At 37.9% G+C, this 18,300-nt stretch overlaps 1 protein-coding gene across 1 annotated transcript in view; it reads right to left on the reverse strand.

Moving 5' to 3' along the window:
- The window catches only part of PRTG (protogenin), a 131,658-nt gene that overhangs the window by 9,332 nt on the left and 104,026 nt on the right, over window positions 1-18,300 (reverse strand). Inside the window, exons 12-15 of the mRNA XM_075205928.1 lie at window positions 5,839-5,934; window positions 4,365-4,551; window positions 1,712-1,839; window positions 807-977 (exon numbers count right to left, since the gene is read on the reverse strand). Of these exons, the coding sequence (XP_075062029.1) occupies window positions 807-977; window positions 1,712-1,839; window positions 4,365-4,551; window positions 5,839-5,934 (582 nt within the window). The remainder of the gene's footprint in view (window positions 1-806; window positions 978-1,711; window positions 1,840-4,364; window positions 4,552-5,838; window positions 5,935-18,300) is intronic.

Genomic DNA, 18,300 nt, shown 5'->3' on the forward strand with positions numbered 1-18,300 from the left:
AGCTTATCTGGATCAAAGAGATAAACAAACACTTGACAGAAGGAGAACTGTCCACAACGCTATTCATTTTAGGAGGTGTTAGGTGAGCAGCGCTCTCTCTGCAGCAGCTGTGTCTTGTCCTTTGTGACATAACCTTTACTATAATGTTATAAAGCTGTCATGGGGCAGGATACTTCACAGACTTTCAGACAATAAAACACTGATCAAAATGCCAGTATAGAGACTGTAAGTCTGACTGACTCTCAATGAAGTCAGATCTAAGGCTATCCATGCATAACTTCTAAATTAAAAAAAAGAAACATCTGTGGAAACCTCCAGAGTGTTTCAGTCAACAAGAGTCCATTAATTTATTAATGAATTCACCGCTCCAACATTAATACTTCTTAACTTCAATACAACCTAATGATTTAAAGCGAGGTTATAGGAGAGCAAAGTCAAGGAAAGTAATAAATATTTATTAATTGGTGTCATAAAACCTCTAACTAATGACTCTTATATACTATAATTAACTGCACGTAAACATTTACAAAACTAATATAAAACTGCAGCAGAAGCCAGTGAATGTAAAGATGAAGCCCACTAAAGCCTGCATTACGGCGTTTATCATGGTACACTTATGGTATTTTGCCCATACAGCAGCCATTGAACTTACATGGAGCATCGTGATGAAAGCTTTGGAATCCTCAGACCCTATACTAATACACATGGCCTGTTGTGTACATAACAGTGAAAGCCACCAGGACCAAACCAGTGCATACTGAATTTCACTAGCACATGAACATGAATGAAAGTAGCAAGGAAATTACCATCTTTCTGCATAATCTGCCACTCGCCAGCAATCCAGTCTTTTCTAGATGTGTAGAATATTGTGTAACGGGTGACAGCCAAATCCAAGTTCTCAGGCGGTTTCCAGGAGACCAAAGCAGTGTTTTCCTCAATCAGTGTCACCTTGACACCCACGGGTGGACTGGATGGGGCTGCATGAGAACAAGAATATTTAAGCACAATATAGGTATAGTATAGTGATTATGATAGCTTTTATACATTTTTTGAACAGCTGCAAGAGGCTGTGTACTAAGCTTTGGACGTTGTAGACAATTTTTCTGCTTACTTGTGGTCACTTGTTTATTAAAACGGATGCATATGTTTCACCCACAACCTCTAATTACAGCAAAGTGTGTATAAGCCCACTTTACAGGCTGCCATTAGACAAACAATTATACTTGCACTGAGCAGAAGATAAGTGCTACTGATAACCACTTTTATATGAATTTACCCCTTTTGTTATGCCGTAGAAAAGGCAAAAGTAGTTTTTTATTTGGATGCAATAACGCTAAAGCATTATTAATAATTTGAAAACATCTAGCTTAAAATACATCATATTTACATGAACCATTTTCAACGTATTGTATACAGGTTGTTATCAACCTCCCTCAATGAGAATGATATTATCATTTGAATATAAAAATATGTTAAAATATGGAGAGTGAGAGGAATAGCAAAATGCATAATTATAATGTGTAACTCTAGATAAAGTTTCCTACTTGCTTACAAATTACAAACATTTTGTTCCACGTATCACACAAATGCATGTTCCATGCTCTCACAATTACGGTTTATGCAGCAGCCTGTGTAGTCACCGTTTTACAAGGCCTGTGGGACTGTAAGCATTCAATACACTGTAAAAGTAAATGGCTTTCATAATTCTTACCTTCTGGGAGAGTGGAATGGTAAACCACAGGACTCCAGGGACTCGACAACTGGTCCACATGTAGCCGTACAGCAAACTCATACTTTGTATTTGCCTCAAGACCCTGAACTAAAATATGAGGCTCTGACCTGCAGGGACACACAGGAAAGTATATCTTTATGACTGAATGTCACGCAGAGAATCAAATTTCCAGTTTGTCTGGATGTAAACAGCTACGAGTAATCATACTTGTAGAATTGTACTGTGAAATTGTTAATAAATGATTCCATCCATACACATGGAGTCAATATACATTTCTGTGAGCTTGTCATTCAAACTGTATATTGCACTTCACTGTTGAAGAAGCTTCAAAAATATCTAATGCAAATCGAATATATAAAGGTTGAAATTCATAGACCTGTGACTTTTTTTCGACTTTACTATTTAACTGGGTTGGGTACATCAAAGCGACGCTCTAAACCCTAACAGCACAAACCCCGACCTGATGACACCTTCAGTGTCATTAGACAGACGTAAGTGACAGGTGCCTGGCATCTCTATTAATCAGAATTCTTCAAGTGTGTATTTCAAGCAGTCGGTATGAAGAGTCTTTTGGGGATGACACCTTCGGTGTCATCATGTCAGGGTACATGCTGTTGGGGTTTAGAGTGTCGCTTTGAAGACTACCACCGATTTTACTTAAAGGGTCACTAACCTAAAGCTGTCCCCACATGCAGCTAGATTATTCGCTAAACAACCAGATCAGTGGGCAGTTTAGCTACACAAATGTGGCCAAGTTACACTGATCTGTTTAATCAAGTGCCTAGAGAACGGCAAGGTTGCAGTGCATAGCTTGTAGGTCTGCTCACACCTGTATTTCTGGGTCAAGCAAAACTGCCACAACATGCCAAAATTGGGATTGTTCCGAATAATCCCGATTTTCAACTACACTGTATCAGGTACAATGAGCCCACACAAGGTACAATAGTATTAGGCTACATACCCACTGGCATTAGATTTATGTATTTTACATGTATTTTTAACACAAGTTAAATGCATATAAATGGAAGTGACACCAAAAATCATTGTACCAAGTGAGTTAATAACTATTGCGTTTTTACAAGTGTTCAACTTGCGTTGCAATTTTTGTTTGATGCATTTCAATGCATTTATAAAGTATGCAATCATCAATAAAATGTATAAAGTGTTTTTGAAGTCCTGCAGGTTTGACAACATTGCCTTTACAAAATGTATTTTAAAGAGATTTGAAGTGCAAATTTCCCATTTGTGGAAACAAAATTCTCAAGCACTCCCTTACCTGTTAATGAAGGACTACAGAAGGATACATTCTGAAGCCAGCATCATAATGGTGGCAAATATTGGAAAAAATCTAGTATTCGGTGACAGGAATATTTACCTACAGACTCGCTAGTAATACAACATAATGATGCATACTGCATGTGAGGGGTGGGGGGTGAAGACATGTATTAGTCTAAGTGCTATGCAAACATCTGTAGACATCTTTAAAGCACAGGTAAGGGGGATCCGTTAAGTGGAATGCTTGAGACTTAGGGCCTGATGCTGAACAAAGCAAAGAAAAGGAGCAAATTTGTACTTTGGCAAAACCATGTTGCATTGGAGGAGGAGGTAAAATGTGGGGACAGATTTATAGTCGGGATACAGCATGTCATAGCTCAACTTTAAAAAGAAAGCTATCATGTATTTGCATGCTACATGACATAACAGCCAGCATTTTTCTTGCATGCAAAAAAAGAAATCAATTTGTACCCCTTGCATTGTAACTTGGTTTGTCCAGGTGCAAATTTGCACCTTTTTTTTTTTGCTTTGCTTGTAACTCAGCATCAGGCACCAGTGTTTCATTGTAATTTGGAACCCTCACCTCATTTGAGGTTTCTGTCCTCTGTCAGCTCGACTTAGGACACCAGCATTACAATTGGACAGCTGTACTGCCCCAAACTTCCCACCTGCCACTGTCTTCTAACTAATGTATTTGTGCCACTTAAATCACTTAGTTAGAAGATCAGTATTAAGATTAACCCAATGCTTCCAATTGTAACTCCACTCATACATGTTATCAGTCAAATATAGAAAAATGTTAAAACATGAATAGTAAAATGAAATGCATAGTTATAATTTGTACCTCTGGAAAAAGTTTCCTAATCGCTTACAAATGTCAACATTTTGCTGGGTACTACAATTTACTGGAATGTCTCCTGATAGTTGAAATATGACTTTTACCTGAAATTGCTCATTGGAAACTCAGAAACACACTTTGCTGCCATTTTACAGAGAGATTGTTAACAAATAGCTTTTCTTAACTCTTAAGTCATGGAGACAATAAATGCAGTCCACAGTTTGTTTCCAATGTTAAAAGGAAGGAAGGTTTCTGAGTTTACAACAGGTGATTTAAGGCAGATGTCCTAATTCAAGTATCATTAGTTAACCCAGTAATATGTAGTACGCAGCATAATGATTTTAATTAAGCAAAATAATTTTTGAGTGGTACACTTTAAAGATCACATTTGTATTTGGCAATTTTGCTGTGGAATCTCTTAAAAATAGAAAGGTAACAAAATGAGGTAATGAGATGCAGTTTGTTCCTAAACAACAGAAGATGCTGTAGAGCAAGTGAACAGTGCTGTACTTTACTTACGTTTGGAGATAGATCACTAAAGAAGCATTCTGCAGCCCCACAGGATTGCAGCGCAAGGTATAGTTTATATTCTGTCCAGAAGAGAATGCAGGTCGACCCCAGTGTAGGTAGATAGAAGAAGAGCTGTTTGATTTGGCATACAGATGATGAGGTGGTGGCGGAGGGGGAACCATGTGATCAGGGACAACTATTTGAAAGTAGAAATAAACAATTATTTTTTCATGTTTCACAATTACTGGAAGGACCTTCAGTTTAGCAATGTCCCTACTTCAAGCTTAAAAAGAAATACATATTTTAATACACCTTTTTTTTTATCACCACAGGATCGTGTGTGCATACCTCCCAACTGTCCCAATTTTGGCAGAACAATTCAGCAGTTAGCAGGTATGTCCCTGTTGACCATGGTGATCAGGAGCTGTGGGTACCAGAGGCAGGTATCTCTGTTGCCTAAGGAAGTTGAAGGTTGTTGTTTTGGGAAGGAATTTAGAGTCAGCCTAGCATTTCGGGAGCTTGGGCATGTTCTTAGGGAATGCAGCTAAGACTACTGTGATGCGAAGTGAAGTAGCAAAGTTCCCTTTCAGCCATGTCCTGATTTAAGAATCTCCAATGTTGGGCAGGTATTGTATGTGTACATATCACTTACTCTATTTATCCTCCCCTTTTGAGGTGAGTCTACATCAGAGCTATCAGTCATGTTTTGACCCAGCACGGCCTGTTCACAATGCAGACCACATGTACTGCCTCCCTATACACTCCCTACGTCAGAGGAAGCCCACACACTAGTCACTATTAAGCACTCTCCTTCCTAAACTTACCACACCACTATTACGTTTAGGAAAGAGACAGCATGCTTATGATCGGTGGTAGGATTTCTTTGATTTAAGAGATGGGGGATATATTGTGTGATGAGAGCATGACTGACAGCTCTGACATGGACCTGCCTTAATTAGTGCTTCTATGGTTAGTAGCATTCTAATAGCTTTACAGACAGGCACGGCTTGAAAGAGGAAGAAAACACATATTCTAAAAAATAGAGATTATATACAGTAAATGATATGCATTATAAACATACAAGATTCCATGGTGTAGGAAAGGCACATCAATACAATCAATTGATCTACAATACCAATTTTTTTTTGTATAATAATGTCCCTTTAAAAATGTTGCAAGCTATGCTCATAAATAAATGGTACAATGAAAACTGTGGCCTGTTTATGTTTAGTATAGTCTTGTATTTGGCATAAGCATTGCTGTGTATATCTATTTTATGAGCGTCTATAATCTTAATTAAAGTATACCCGTCTCCCGCACCCAGTAAGGTTGTTTTGTGAGCTGAGCCAATGTGCCTCATGCCTTCATAGATTGAATTCTATTAAAATTTGTACAGCCTACAGAATATCTACCTTCATTGTGTGATGGTGAAGAAGTTTACATGTTAAATTATTTTTTATTTTAGATATTTTAAGTCACTTACAAACACAAATCGGTGTGCTGACTGTTTGGTCTGCTTGATAACCTTCATCCATATTGTTATACGCAAGTAACCTCACATGGTACTTTCTTCTGGGATCTACAAAAAAAGACATAATCCAATTACTTGTACATAAAAACAGACAATAAATGTGTGGTGATATAAATTTAATCTTACTGCTATGTACAGAACACTTCAAATTCTGCTCTTGTTAATTATTTCTGTAGATTCTTATTACCAAAATACAATTAATTCTCAGTGCACTTTAAACAGATGTTTATGTAATTGTGTATGTTGAAAATCCTACTAAAGACAATGCATGATGATGACAGATGTTTCCTTATTCCCTTCTACCCATGTTTAGGTAACAGTTGAAGACTTTTCTCTTCCTAAAGAGCAATAATTGAAGGAAGTGTACAGGATTAATCAGGCTGCTCCCCAAATTTATATGGAGTGTGCATAATCCACCCTTCTGGGACCATTGTAAAGAACAATCAGTTAAGGAGGGAGAAAGATGTTTTCATAACCTTTAGCTTCACATGAATCAAAACTACCGTCACCTCTATTTCACAGCCGCCTGACAAATGCCCTTCAATTTTAATCACCCTCTGGATTACTCCCACCTCCCCCATATATTTACTGTATTGATGACCTCTGTATCCTACTCCACTACTCGGTCATAACTCATTAATTGTTAACATTTATTTACATAGTGCCAACATTCTGCTGGGCTTCACAAAAGAGGTAATAGGACTCAAGTTCACAATCTTACATATAGCGCCCTTATATTCAATCTTGCTCTTTGGCAAAATGTTCTTTTTTCCCTCTTCTTTTTGAAAAAATAAATATATATATATATATATATATATATATATAAAATGTATAAAAGGTAGACACTTTACAACCCTGGAATGTGTTGGTAGTTTACTCCACATCATATATTATGTTTCTAAGTATATTGGAAAATACAGGCAGCAATTCCAGTAGTTTAAAGCCACGCAATGAGTAGCAAAGATGAATTGTGAAACAGAGATGAAATAGATTAGCTTCCAGTAGATTGCAAATTAATATGGAGAATTGGAGCCCAGATGTTCTGTTCCAAGGTGCTTACACCATGTGGCACAGCAGTGTATCCTGGGGCTCTCTGTCAGGTATAATCAATCCTTATTTATGAGTTTCAGTTGAGTGGGCCATCATTACCAGAGATTTAGTCATGGTATCTCTGAAATAGAGGGATACAGAGGGTCCACTTATCTGAAGCCCTCTGCCTATATATCATTGATAGAAAGCTGTAAACGTTTCACTGCTTGGTTTCCTGGACTTTGCTCTCAATAAGCAGCTCACTTCAAATTGTGGATGTCAGTTGAATGTAATTGAAAAGAATACCAAATGTCACACTTTTTTAAGCTATCCCCCTGGGTTACGTAGCAGTCACTCAGATCAAGCTAGAAAAGGACAGCTTTAGTTAATATTACAAACAATGCTTTTCAAAATGCCTCATTATCCCCTGAAGTATCACTTGGATAAGACATCGTTAGAACACTGTATACAGATTTGCCAAAAACACAATACTTAAAATAATAAGAATTCTGCACCTGAACTATTAATCTTTTTCGGCTGTTATTAAAACTATCTTTGACACTGTGCACAGAAAACTCAAGTTATTCGATGAATGCAAATGTTACTTATGCTTTTTATTTCTGCTTGTTTAACCTCTCCAACAATACAGAAAGATTATTACAGAGATATCCTGCTTTTTCCTCACAGTAAGGATTCTTTGTTATCTGCTACATCTCCCCCATGGTGATAATAGATGTGAGCTGAAACCTAAGCTTCTCATCTGTAGAACACTGATGCATCCATTGGTTATCAAATGTTATTTCTAGCAAGGGACAAGAATAAGTATCCTCACTCTGCAGAACACCCTCAGGCAATGTCCTACCACCAGATGTCACTGCATACCCACACTTCAAAAGACTCTCAGCATCTAAAGACAGAATCTTAAACACTCACTAATGATAAGAGGTTTATGATAACAAATGGAGTGTAGTGTCAATAGTTATTAATAACACTATAAAGGCACTTAAACTTTCTGAAATAGGCATTTAATCTTACCTCTGTGTGTCAATGAATATATAATAAGTTCATATAATGTTGCTTAAGTGAACTGTAATGTAAAGTTAACCCATCTTATGCAAGCAATATACACTGGAGTGAGTGTAAGCTCTGCTGCCAGAACCTTTCAATTTAGACACCACAAAAACAGCAACATATTGTTCTATTGATCACTGTTGGTTCTATAGCTGGAGAATATCAAGGACATTCTATCTATATGTGGATGCTTTGATTGGTCACTGAAAATAATTCTCCATTTATGAAGTAGGATGGAATGTAAACATTTCACGTTGCTTCAGCACTATAAAAACCTACATTGCCTTGGGATAAATTAGTGCAGATTCATAAATAATTATATACCTAATCCATAATTCATAGTTTTTTTCTTTACATCTCTCCTTGGTTCTGGGGAAGAAAGTAGAAGGTTTTTTCTTACAGAACAATCTAAAACTGACTACATTTCCATGCAGTCTAATCTTACTGCAGGCACTGCAGAAAGATTCTTTTCTAAACACTTTTATTTGCTAGAACGTTATATAAAGAACATACAATAAAACCTGCTATGAAATGGAATATTAATGTATCATCCTTTAAATGCACTTCTTCACCTTGTAATGTAAACCAAGCTAGGAACAAGCATTGATAGGCACTACCCACATCTCTGCTAAAGCTATTATTTTGCCTGGAGCTTTTAAGACACTAGGCATTATATAGCATGTAGCTTACAGCTGTTAACCCAAAAGGAAACAGGGTCACTGTTCTCACTTACAATATACTGTGAGTGTTCAGATAAACTGCACATTATAATGCTATACCTGCTTGTGTTCCTTTGCAGAATTACCATGTCATTTGGAACAAAATATTGACAGGCATAAAATGCACCTACAGAAAATTCCTACAACTTCCTGGCCAGTTATACTGTGAAATGTTCATTGGTTTAAGATTTTACCAAAACAGTTTTTCTACAAACATATATCACCAGCATTCCTTTTAAAAATAGAGTATCTGAACACACAACAGTACGTAACTAGTTTTAAAATAAAACATAATTGCATTGAGAACTTAAAAGGAAAGTGATACAAATTCTATGTAATTGTTCGACTGAAAGAGAAATTGAGTTGAACTGAGGTTTGAAGGTTCAACGTATGGTGTGGCCAAATGTACATTTTTTACAAGCTCCTTTGTATTGTGAGGTTTTGTATATCCAACTGACCTATTGTTCCCCAGGAGTCTGACTGGAAAGCTCATTGGTCCTGATTTCTAGGGTGAGTGCACTGCCCTCAAGACCAACCTCTCAACACAATAAAGTCTACATCATCATTCAGCCAAAGGGGCAGTGGTATGGACCAGTGTGACATCTGGGTCAAGACCTTTGCCATGAAATCTGGGGCTGACCAAATTGTGCTTGGAACAATTGATGTGCAAAGGAATTGATATAGGGGGAAGGGTGGGAAAACTAAAACATAGCAGAGAAGTGCTGGCCCCAAAATATAAATGATAGCAAAACAGCTGTAAGAGGGTTGAATCTGGGAAATTAGATTACTCAGCAGTCCAGAGCAAGAGACAAAAAGAACACATTTTTATCTTCCTGTTCTACACGGATCTGCCTGCTGGTTGTACATTTGTCATTTGTGTTTCATATTGTTTTGATATTTTCTTTTGTATACAGAATGATTTAGGGACATTTAGAGATGCAGCAGTGATTTGATTGAATATTCAAATGTATGCTAGTTTACTGTATAGCAAATCACTGAGCAATGCATTTCTGGTAACCATGCTTTATGTGCCCAAAATATACCTGGCTGGCCCCTAAGGGTTCTATTCAACACATTTTACTCCACCTGATAAGTTCACGACTGTTATCTGCTTACAGAGAGGATGAGAAAATGTGCAGTATTTATGTATTTAGATGATCGTTTTTTTGGCAATGGTCAATTATCATTATCACACCTCTTTATTTAACCTCTCCTGGGCCAGAGGGAAAAGCCACACATGACAGATCAATGCATTCCTGGGTTCACTCTTGCAATAAGATAAGTGTTGTGTCTACAGAGGTTGATCTAATATATTGTAGATGCCTGGAGCTATATAAAAGACAAATACAAAGAAACTCAATGTGTTATTTCTCTGATTTAGTGACATAATCCAACTCCCAAAGCACAATCAATTCAACACAATTATTATCTGAGGGGTCAAATACAGGATAAAGATCTTTATTATTTGTTGGGAACAGTTGTTTATAGTTTTGTTAACCATGTGACACCTGGATAAAGTAATTCTATGCATTCATTGTTTTACATTTTACCCCTCAGCTCTTAAGATACATGCGTTTATCAGACTCAAGCTACAAAATATTATTTATCCTTGACAAAAACATTTTTCTGTTAAGATGTCAGTGGCTACGCATACTACCGTGACCCCTTTGTGTAAGAAAATAAAAGCACCATTTATCACTTGCCTCATAAGGTCTGAGCCTTCACAGAGACACTACATGGTCATACAAGGGAGGAGGGGAAAAAATCTGTGCTTTTGTGAACATCTCTAGTTAACCTCTTCCATGTCACAGGAGTCTCTGGTCACTAAAACTGGACTGTTACACAGCTCTGTAGCCCACTCTCCACATAATCTGTCCTGGACATCCTGGGGCTCATGTGGAGTTAGATGCAAATAGAGTTTTCAGCATATAATATTCTTTTCTACTTCTATGCATGCCCACAATGCAGTAGTTACGGTTGCAGCCATATGTAAACTGTTGCATATTGCGCTTATAGCTGCTTTAGGCCCCTTTATAATTAAAGAGGTGGAATAATAGACAGAGGGCACGTGTAAGGGTGTGATGAGCACATGTGACTTATGTGGACTGAGACTCGATCACTAGTGTAATTACCAGCTGATAGTGATGACGTCAAGTTAGATGTTTCTGGCAGAGCATATCTGGATTTTTTGGGATGCAATTTCCGTCTGTGTATTAGATGAATCTTGCATCCAACTCTACATGAGGCCCGCTATGTTTTGTTTAACTTTACACCCCACCCCCCAAAAAAGATAATTTGGTAAAAACAAGTTGTAAGACAAGTATGCATCTTTTAAAGAGGGATTCCTTGCTTACCAACAGCAGAATGTTTCAGGACCTTACATCAAATGTTGTAAGGTGAGACATCACAGCTGGTTTTACTTTAAGTGTCACAATTTTACATTTTTATTTGTTTATTATGTAATTTATGTTTGCATACTTACACTTTTTCTGTGGGATCTTTCAAAAACGGTGCCACTGAAAACAATGTCCGAGAATTAATTACCATCAACTCCAAGGTGGTGTACAGATCTGTCCTGACACAATTAGACATGGAAGCATCAGCAGAGATGCCTTTTAAGAAGCGTATGTCTTGCGAGTGCCGGAGAGCTGGTGCAACGATGATGATAACTATCAGTAACGCTATCTGATCGCTTCTGATTGTCTGATTGCGTATTGACCCCTCCAGCTGACAGTAAATAAATCATTTGAATTGTAGCTATATTATATAACACTATTCCCAATACTTAATTGACGTTTCCATTTGGACTACTGTAGGAAAGTAGATTCCCATTGAACTTTTAAAGGTGAAAATGACAGATTATCGTATTTCAATTACATAATTTAATTTGTATTTTTTATTTGTGTTTGTATTTAATCACATTTTATATAGAACATGCGACTTTCGCATATATTTATAACACTATAATTAAAGTGATCCTAAAACTGTAAACCAGTGAGGGGTGGATAGTCAGTAACTCCAACTTAATCATCCATACCCAGTGACTTACTAGAGTTGTGAATAGTGTAACTAACTCCTTATCTTTTCATTATATATTACTAACAAATGTTAGCTGATGTGTATTGTCCTGAGTACCAGGCCTGTGGGCAGCCTTTGAAGTCTAGATCTGTAATACAGACCTAGACTACCAATCTTCTCCTTGCAGGACACCAATAAAACTGTCTACAAAAATACAATGCAATTAGTAGATAGATCATTGTTTCATCAATGTGGAACCTCCAACCCTACAGCCTTTGTGGTCAAATGCAAAAAACAGGCAACTCTACAAGTTTATGTTTGTAGTAGAATTAAAGATGTTTTCTGATTGATAAACAAATAATACCACAAACAGATTGATATGAACGTGATACTTTCAAAGCTAGCTAAAGCAATTTGCAGAACTGTCAGCGACCAGCTTTCTAGGGAGTGCTTCACTTATCATCTCCAGTCTCTATGTTACTCTGTAGTGACACTGTACTAAAGTGTGTAATTATGCTCTCAGAAAGCAGACTTCACAGAACAGCACATGAGATGGGCAGATTTCGCTGCTGAGCTGTAATTTTGAAATTGCCAGGTTCTTAACAACAAGCTTTGCATGTGCAGCCAGTATATGGCCTGCGGCACATACTGCAGCTATCATTTATGGGTGAACCAAAGAAAACATTGACTCCCTATATTGAATTTTGTCAAACTGACTATTTATACACTTTTACTATACTATAATCACATCATTCTGGATATAATGTTGCGTAGAAGCAGTAAAGATTTTACTTTCAATGTCAGCAACATAAGTCCAGCACTGGTGCTGCTCACTGGGTTATGTAGATTGTATTCCTAAAACATTTGTGACATAAAAGTACTTAGTTTCAGCCTCACTAATGTTGCTTATGGAAAATACACCTGGATGAGTTACAATATAACATGTTTAACAGGGGATGTGCACTCAACTTTATAAGAAAACCTAATATGGTCTGTCTGAATACGAAAACTGACATACTTTTTTAAATTAGTAGAAAATAAATGTGATGATAGAATTAAGGACTATGTGCCACAGTAGACATTAAGGACTGCCTAATATATCTTTTTCCAAGGGAAAAAATATATACAAAAATAACAATTGTGTTAAAAATTACAATTTATAATCATAAATGACTATTATTATTTACAGGTAACATTAATTGCTGAACATTGTTTTTTCAGTGTGTTCTTTTGATATTTTATATTTCACATAGGTTTTGTACGTATCCTGCAGTGTCTGGTCTAGTGGAGCAGAGTAAGACTACACCCGAAGTCAACACCACACGTATCTTTATATCCATGCATTGTTGACTTGTTACATATGTTCCTTGTTGTGTACGGAAGTAAGCAGAGCCAATTTACGTGCAGTTTATAACAAACGCACAATGCACTCAGGATGCGTGCGTTAATGACTTTGTGGACTGAATCAATATTCATGAGAATGCGTTTTACTAGGAACTATTTTCATTCTTGAAAATTCAGGCAATTTACTCAGTTATGTCATAAGTTAAACAATGGGTTTGCTGCCTGCAAAATGGCTTCCTACAGTAGTAGTCATCAGGCCACTTTAACAGGCCGATTCAATTAGCCACGAGATTCCGTAGTAACCTTGCAGTGATACCCATGTGACCACTCCAGGCTTTAAAATGAATACTCAGCAACATCTACCAGAAGGACAAAACTGAGATCACCTATGACATATTACAAAACTTAAGATAAAATAATTTTGTCAAGTCAGACATAACGTGCTGAAGGCAAGATAAGCAGGCATTCTCTTTAATGCAGTATTTACTTAAAACAGAATTCACACGGGAACCTGTGAGTTCATTATTTTTCATAAACATGGAAGTGACTCAGGCAACTGTTATCAGGGTTCCACATACTGTATCATTATTTAGTCTACTTTATGGCGTAATCCCTTTTCTGGAGGTCTCTGCAGTGTCAGAGATTAACTAATGCAGAATAATTTAGTGTAGAAAACAGACAATATTATTTTATTTCCTTTTGATTTATCCAGTTAAAAAACACCCTGCTGGCATTAAAAGGGTTAACAAGATTGCCATTTCCCATCAAATTCATTCTATGTAACATAATTTCAGAGAAAAACTATATTTTCAAGAATGCATATAAATGACTGTCAGTTAGGTCTCACAGGACTAGGTGCTGGACTGCCAACAAGCTGGTGAATATTTATGACAATTCTCTGATTTCCTGTGGTTTCGTAAAACAAGAGCCTTTTTCTTGAGGGGCATGACACCAGGAAGACAAATGCCACAGCAATTAGTTAATATTATAATTCTACAACAGCCAAAGTAAATTCTCATCATCATTATGCTAATCTCCAGTTTGTTCTGTATGGTTCCCATGTAACTCAAAGAACCGGGTCTTCTAAGACTCTTTATCAGAATATGTTTTTCTTTCCAGGATCTCAATGGACAGGCAGATGCTGCCATTACAGCAGCTTACACAGGTACAATCAGCAGCTGCCACTGCATTTTTAATGAACTGACCTTCCTCTGAGTATGTGGGAGAGTAATTAATCTCTTATTCCTAAGTTGAACTGTGTGAATCAATCAGTTTTTTTAGTATTTCAAATAGATAAATATATTTTTGCTAATATAAAGTTGCCTATGTAGACAAACGGGTAATGGTTAGGATTCTATGCAGCTAAAATTGTGCATTTGGACATTAAATTCTATTATTCCTAGGTAACACTCAATGTTGTACACTTTTGTGTACCTCCTAATATGTATCAAGCACTGTTTTGTAGCTACATAGAAAACCTAAGAGGCTGTGATGGCCCAGATGCTGGAATTTACATAGGTCAATTTCCCAATTAAATATTTTCTGTGCACTCTTTCATGTGACTTGCATCCTATGACTTCATAATGTACATGTTGCGAGCTATTGCTAAAAACTGCTGTCATACTTGCATACTGATCATGACAATTATAATATTATAACAACTTTCTAAAGGGATCGTTAATTATCCATATAATAAAGAAACCATATATGCAAGCAATTATATCAAATAACTAAAAACTCTTTATTTAAATAAATTATACTCAAATAGGAAAGCGTCCCTCTAACCTACAATAAATCTAATGTATAAAACTAAGAATTGAGATTGCTTTTCACAACAGTTGTAAACATTTCACAATGTTAATGAGCTACATTAAAGCTGTGTTCTATACTGTATCTTTTGCTGTGGATTTTTGACCAAAATGGAAGATTTATATGCAAATTATATGTTAATTAACACAAATCCTCTTTACTCAAATTTCCTATCCTGCAGGCAGTTTTAGACTTGTTCACATGGGTACAGTGCACCTGTGTGACAACAGTTCCACTTTCACAGTAAATCCTAAAATCCCTTAAAAGAGATGTGGGAACATGGGAGACTGAGCAGAGATTAGCAAGCAAAAGTGCAGCTTCAGATTCAATCATTAAAGGTCAGTTACAAACTGCGTAAGTGGGAAAACACAACACAAATGGTCTTTGGTGACAGGAGGTTCCTATGCCCAAGTGTCTACTTTTGCACTTGTGTGCAAAAACAAGATTTCATTTTGGTGAATGTGATCATTTAAATGAGATAAAGAGGTTGAGAAGGTGCATTTACAGGATTTCCATCAGCTTTCCCCACCCACCAATATGCAATATATGGGCGTGATGTAGAGGTAGGTGTACTTTGATGAAGAGCCACTTTGACCAGCTGACTCAGACCACCATCAGGGGGCTATGGGGGGGTACTCTGGGGTGTATGGGGGGTACTGGTGTATGGGGCCCGGGCTGTCTAGGGGGCCCGCTGACCACCAATCAGTAGCGGATCCAAGGGGGGGGGGCGAAAGGGGCAATCCCCCCCCCCATCCTAGCGGGGGCTTGCTGCCGACAGCTGCACACTATGTGCAGGTCCGCTCGGCAGTGACAGGCAGAGACAGTGTGCTGCCCGTCTGCTCTGATTGTGTTTAAAACACAATCAGAGCAGCCAGGCAGCACATTGTCCCTGCCTCTCACTGCCGTGCGGACCTGCACATAGTGTGCAGCTGCCGGCAGCCTCAGAAGTCAGAAAGGGGGCAGGGCCTAAATCGCCCCCCCCCCCCACCCCCCCTAAATCGCCCGGGGTACAACCATTTTCTAGATCCGCCCCTGCCACCAATGTGCTTTCCACCCCAGCATCCCTGCTGGTGCTGTGAGCCTGGCAGTGACAGGCAGCTGTCAAACGCGATCGTTCATCTCCGATCGGCGTTTGACAGCTTCCTGTCACTGCAAGGCTCACAGCAGCAACAGGGACGTGGGGGAGGACATGCCCCCTCTCCTTGTCAGTGTGAGGTCACACAGATGGTCTGCTGCAATCAATATCTTATTCATTCTGTACTGAGTAAGTAATTTCATAGTTGCCTACTCTCCCGAAATGTCCGGGATACTCCCGAATTTCTGGGAGTCATCCCAGACTTCCGGGAGAGTGAGGCAACCTCCCGGTTCCTAATTACCACAATAGTAAAGTGGCGCGTGGGGCTTAGGACGTGAATTATGCTTCATCGTTGCCCCGCCCCCTGCTGTAATTGGCCGGAAACTGTGATTGATGTCTCAGGGGCGAGGCCAAATGACATGCCCCATCTGGCCCCGCCCCAACAGGCCCAGCTCCCCCTGATCTCCCGGAGGAGTCCTTGCCAATGTTGGCAAGTATGAGTAATTTTATTTTACTTTTTATAAATGTTCTACATCACTTTTAACTATGCCAATAATCTTTGTGCTGACATAAAGACTTAAACACAGCCAACTCTCTGCGTCAACTTGTGCTTTTGTTTTGAGATTTTGGATTCTTGTTGCTAATGAATGAGTGCTGTAATTGTAAATGTAATAACCTGCAAATTGCCTGATAATGTTGAAGGTAACATTTAGCTGTTATTATGTACACGATTTATGGCAATTTCTGTAAGTCATTATTTGAAGCATACCTACATTCATTATACAGTAAAAGCAGTAACTGTCCTTAATAAGTTCAGTTTTAGCACTGAAAAATTACTACACCAGCTTTATTCATCAGATAAAAGAGATACTGGCAACATTCAATATATACTATGAGCTCTGTATCCACTATGCACATTTTCCAGAGCATACACAACCCAGAAATACATTTAACAACAGGTGTTAAATTTATTTAGCCTAATAATATACCATGTGATATTAACATTATAGTCACACATATTCTGTGACGTCAGTGCTCAATGGAGCTCACTGTTGCCGTCATAGCTGGGATCAGCAACAAGAATGTAGTATGTCATTTCTGCTTCCACTCTCCCTTCTTTCATGTGGTAATACTAATGTTTTTTCAAGTTTCCCCTTTGACATTTCAAGACCTTAGAAGGGTCCCACACATCTAAATGGCGACTTCCATTCACAGGGAACAATTGATAAAGGCCTAAGGTCTGGCATGCAGTATGATTAATGGACAATACTAATTTTATTTTCTGGAGGGGAGTTTTGTTTAAAGACATTTGCTTAGATGTTTCAAGTTGCTATTCATTATTTTTCCTAGTTCTTCTATTATTCATTTTCAGTTTATGTGAAATGAATTTGTACAAAAAAATGCTTTCAATTTTGTACCTGGCACTTGCCCAAAGTAGAGGTAGCCATTTTGTGGAATGAACCAACATTCAGCCTAATTGATTGATCTTCGTGAACTGGATGCTTGCTCCTGAATATAGGTTCAGTACACAAAATGGTTGCCTCTGTTGCAGGTAAACAACAGGTACACTTTAAGACACTTCCACATATTTAAGATACATTGCAGGAAATAAATTAATTATGATTGTGTAAAACCTAAAACTAGGCGGTAGCATGGTGGCTAAGTGGTTAGTACTTCTGCCTCACAGCGCTGGGGTCATGAGTTCAATTCCTGACCATGGCCTTATCTGTGAGGAGTTTGTATGTTCTCCCCATGTGTGCGTGGGTTTCCTCCGGGTGCTCCGGTTTCCTCCCACACTCCAAAAACATACTGGTTGGTTAATTGGCTGCTATCAAATTGACCCTAGTCTGTGTGTATGTTAGGGAATTTAGACTGTGAGCTCCAATGGGGCAGGGACTGATGTGAGTTCTCTGTACAGCGCTGCGGAATCAGTGGCGCTATATAAATAAATGATGATGATACTAAAATTTCATATCATTAGACTTAACTGTACCTAATGACATGAAAAACAGTATGTCCATCAATATAGCGAAACACTCATCAAATATTGTAGCAATTAAATAGTCAACAAAAAGTAAAATTTTATAGCAAACTGGAGTCACAAAGGTATTTGTGTGAAGAAAATAAATAAGATTAATTAATACGCTAAATATGTGCAACAGAACTTTATTAATTCAATTTGTTTGAGGGATGATGCTTGGGTGAAGAAAATGGATGTTGGGGAATAATAGCAGTTAAATATTCAAGCCTCTGCCAGGCGAGATGGACCATAATCTGCTTCCTTGCATTTAATTCAAGTCAGCCTAAAGCTTTACTCAATTGTTTTTATTAAGAGTGTTTGTCATGTTT

This window comes from Mixophyes fleayi, chromosome 4, assembly GCF_038048845.1.
Source record: "Mixophyes fleayi isolate aMixFle1 chromosome 4, aMixFle1.hap1, whole genome shotgun sequence".
In the NCBI taxonomy this organism is placed as follows: domain Eukaryota; kingdom Metazoa; phylum Chordata; class Amphibia; order Anura; family Limnodynastidae; genus Mixophyes; species Mixophyes fleayi.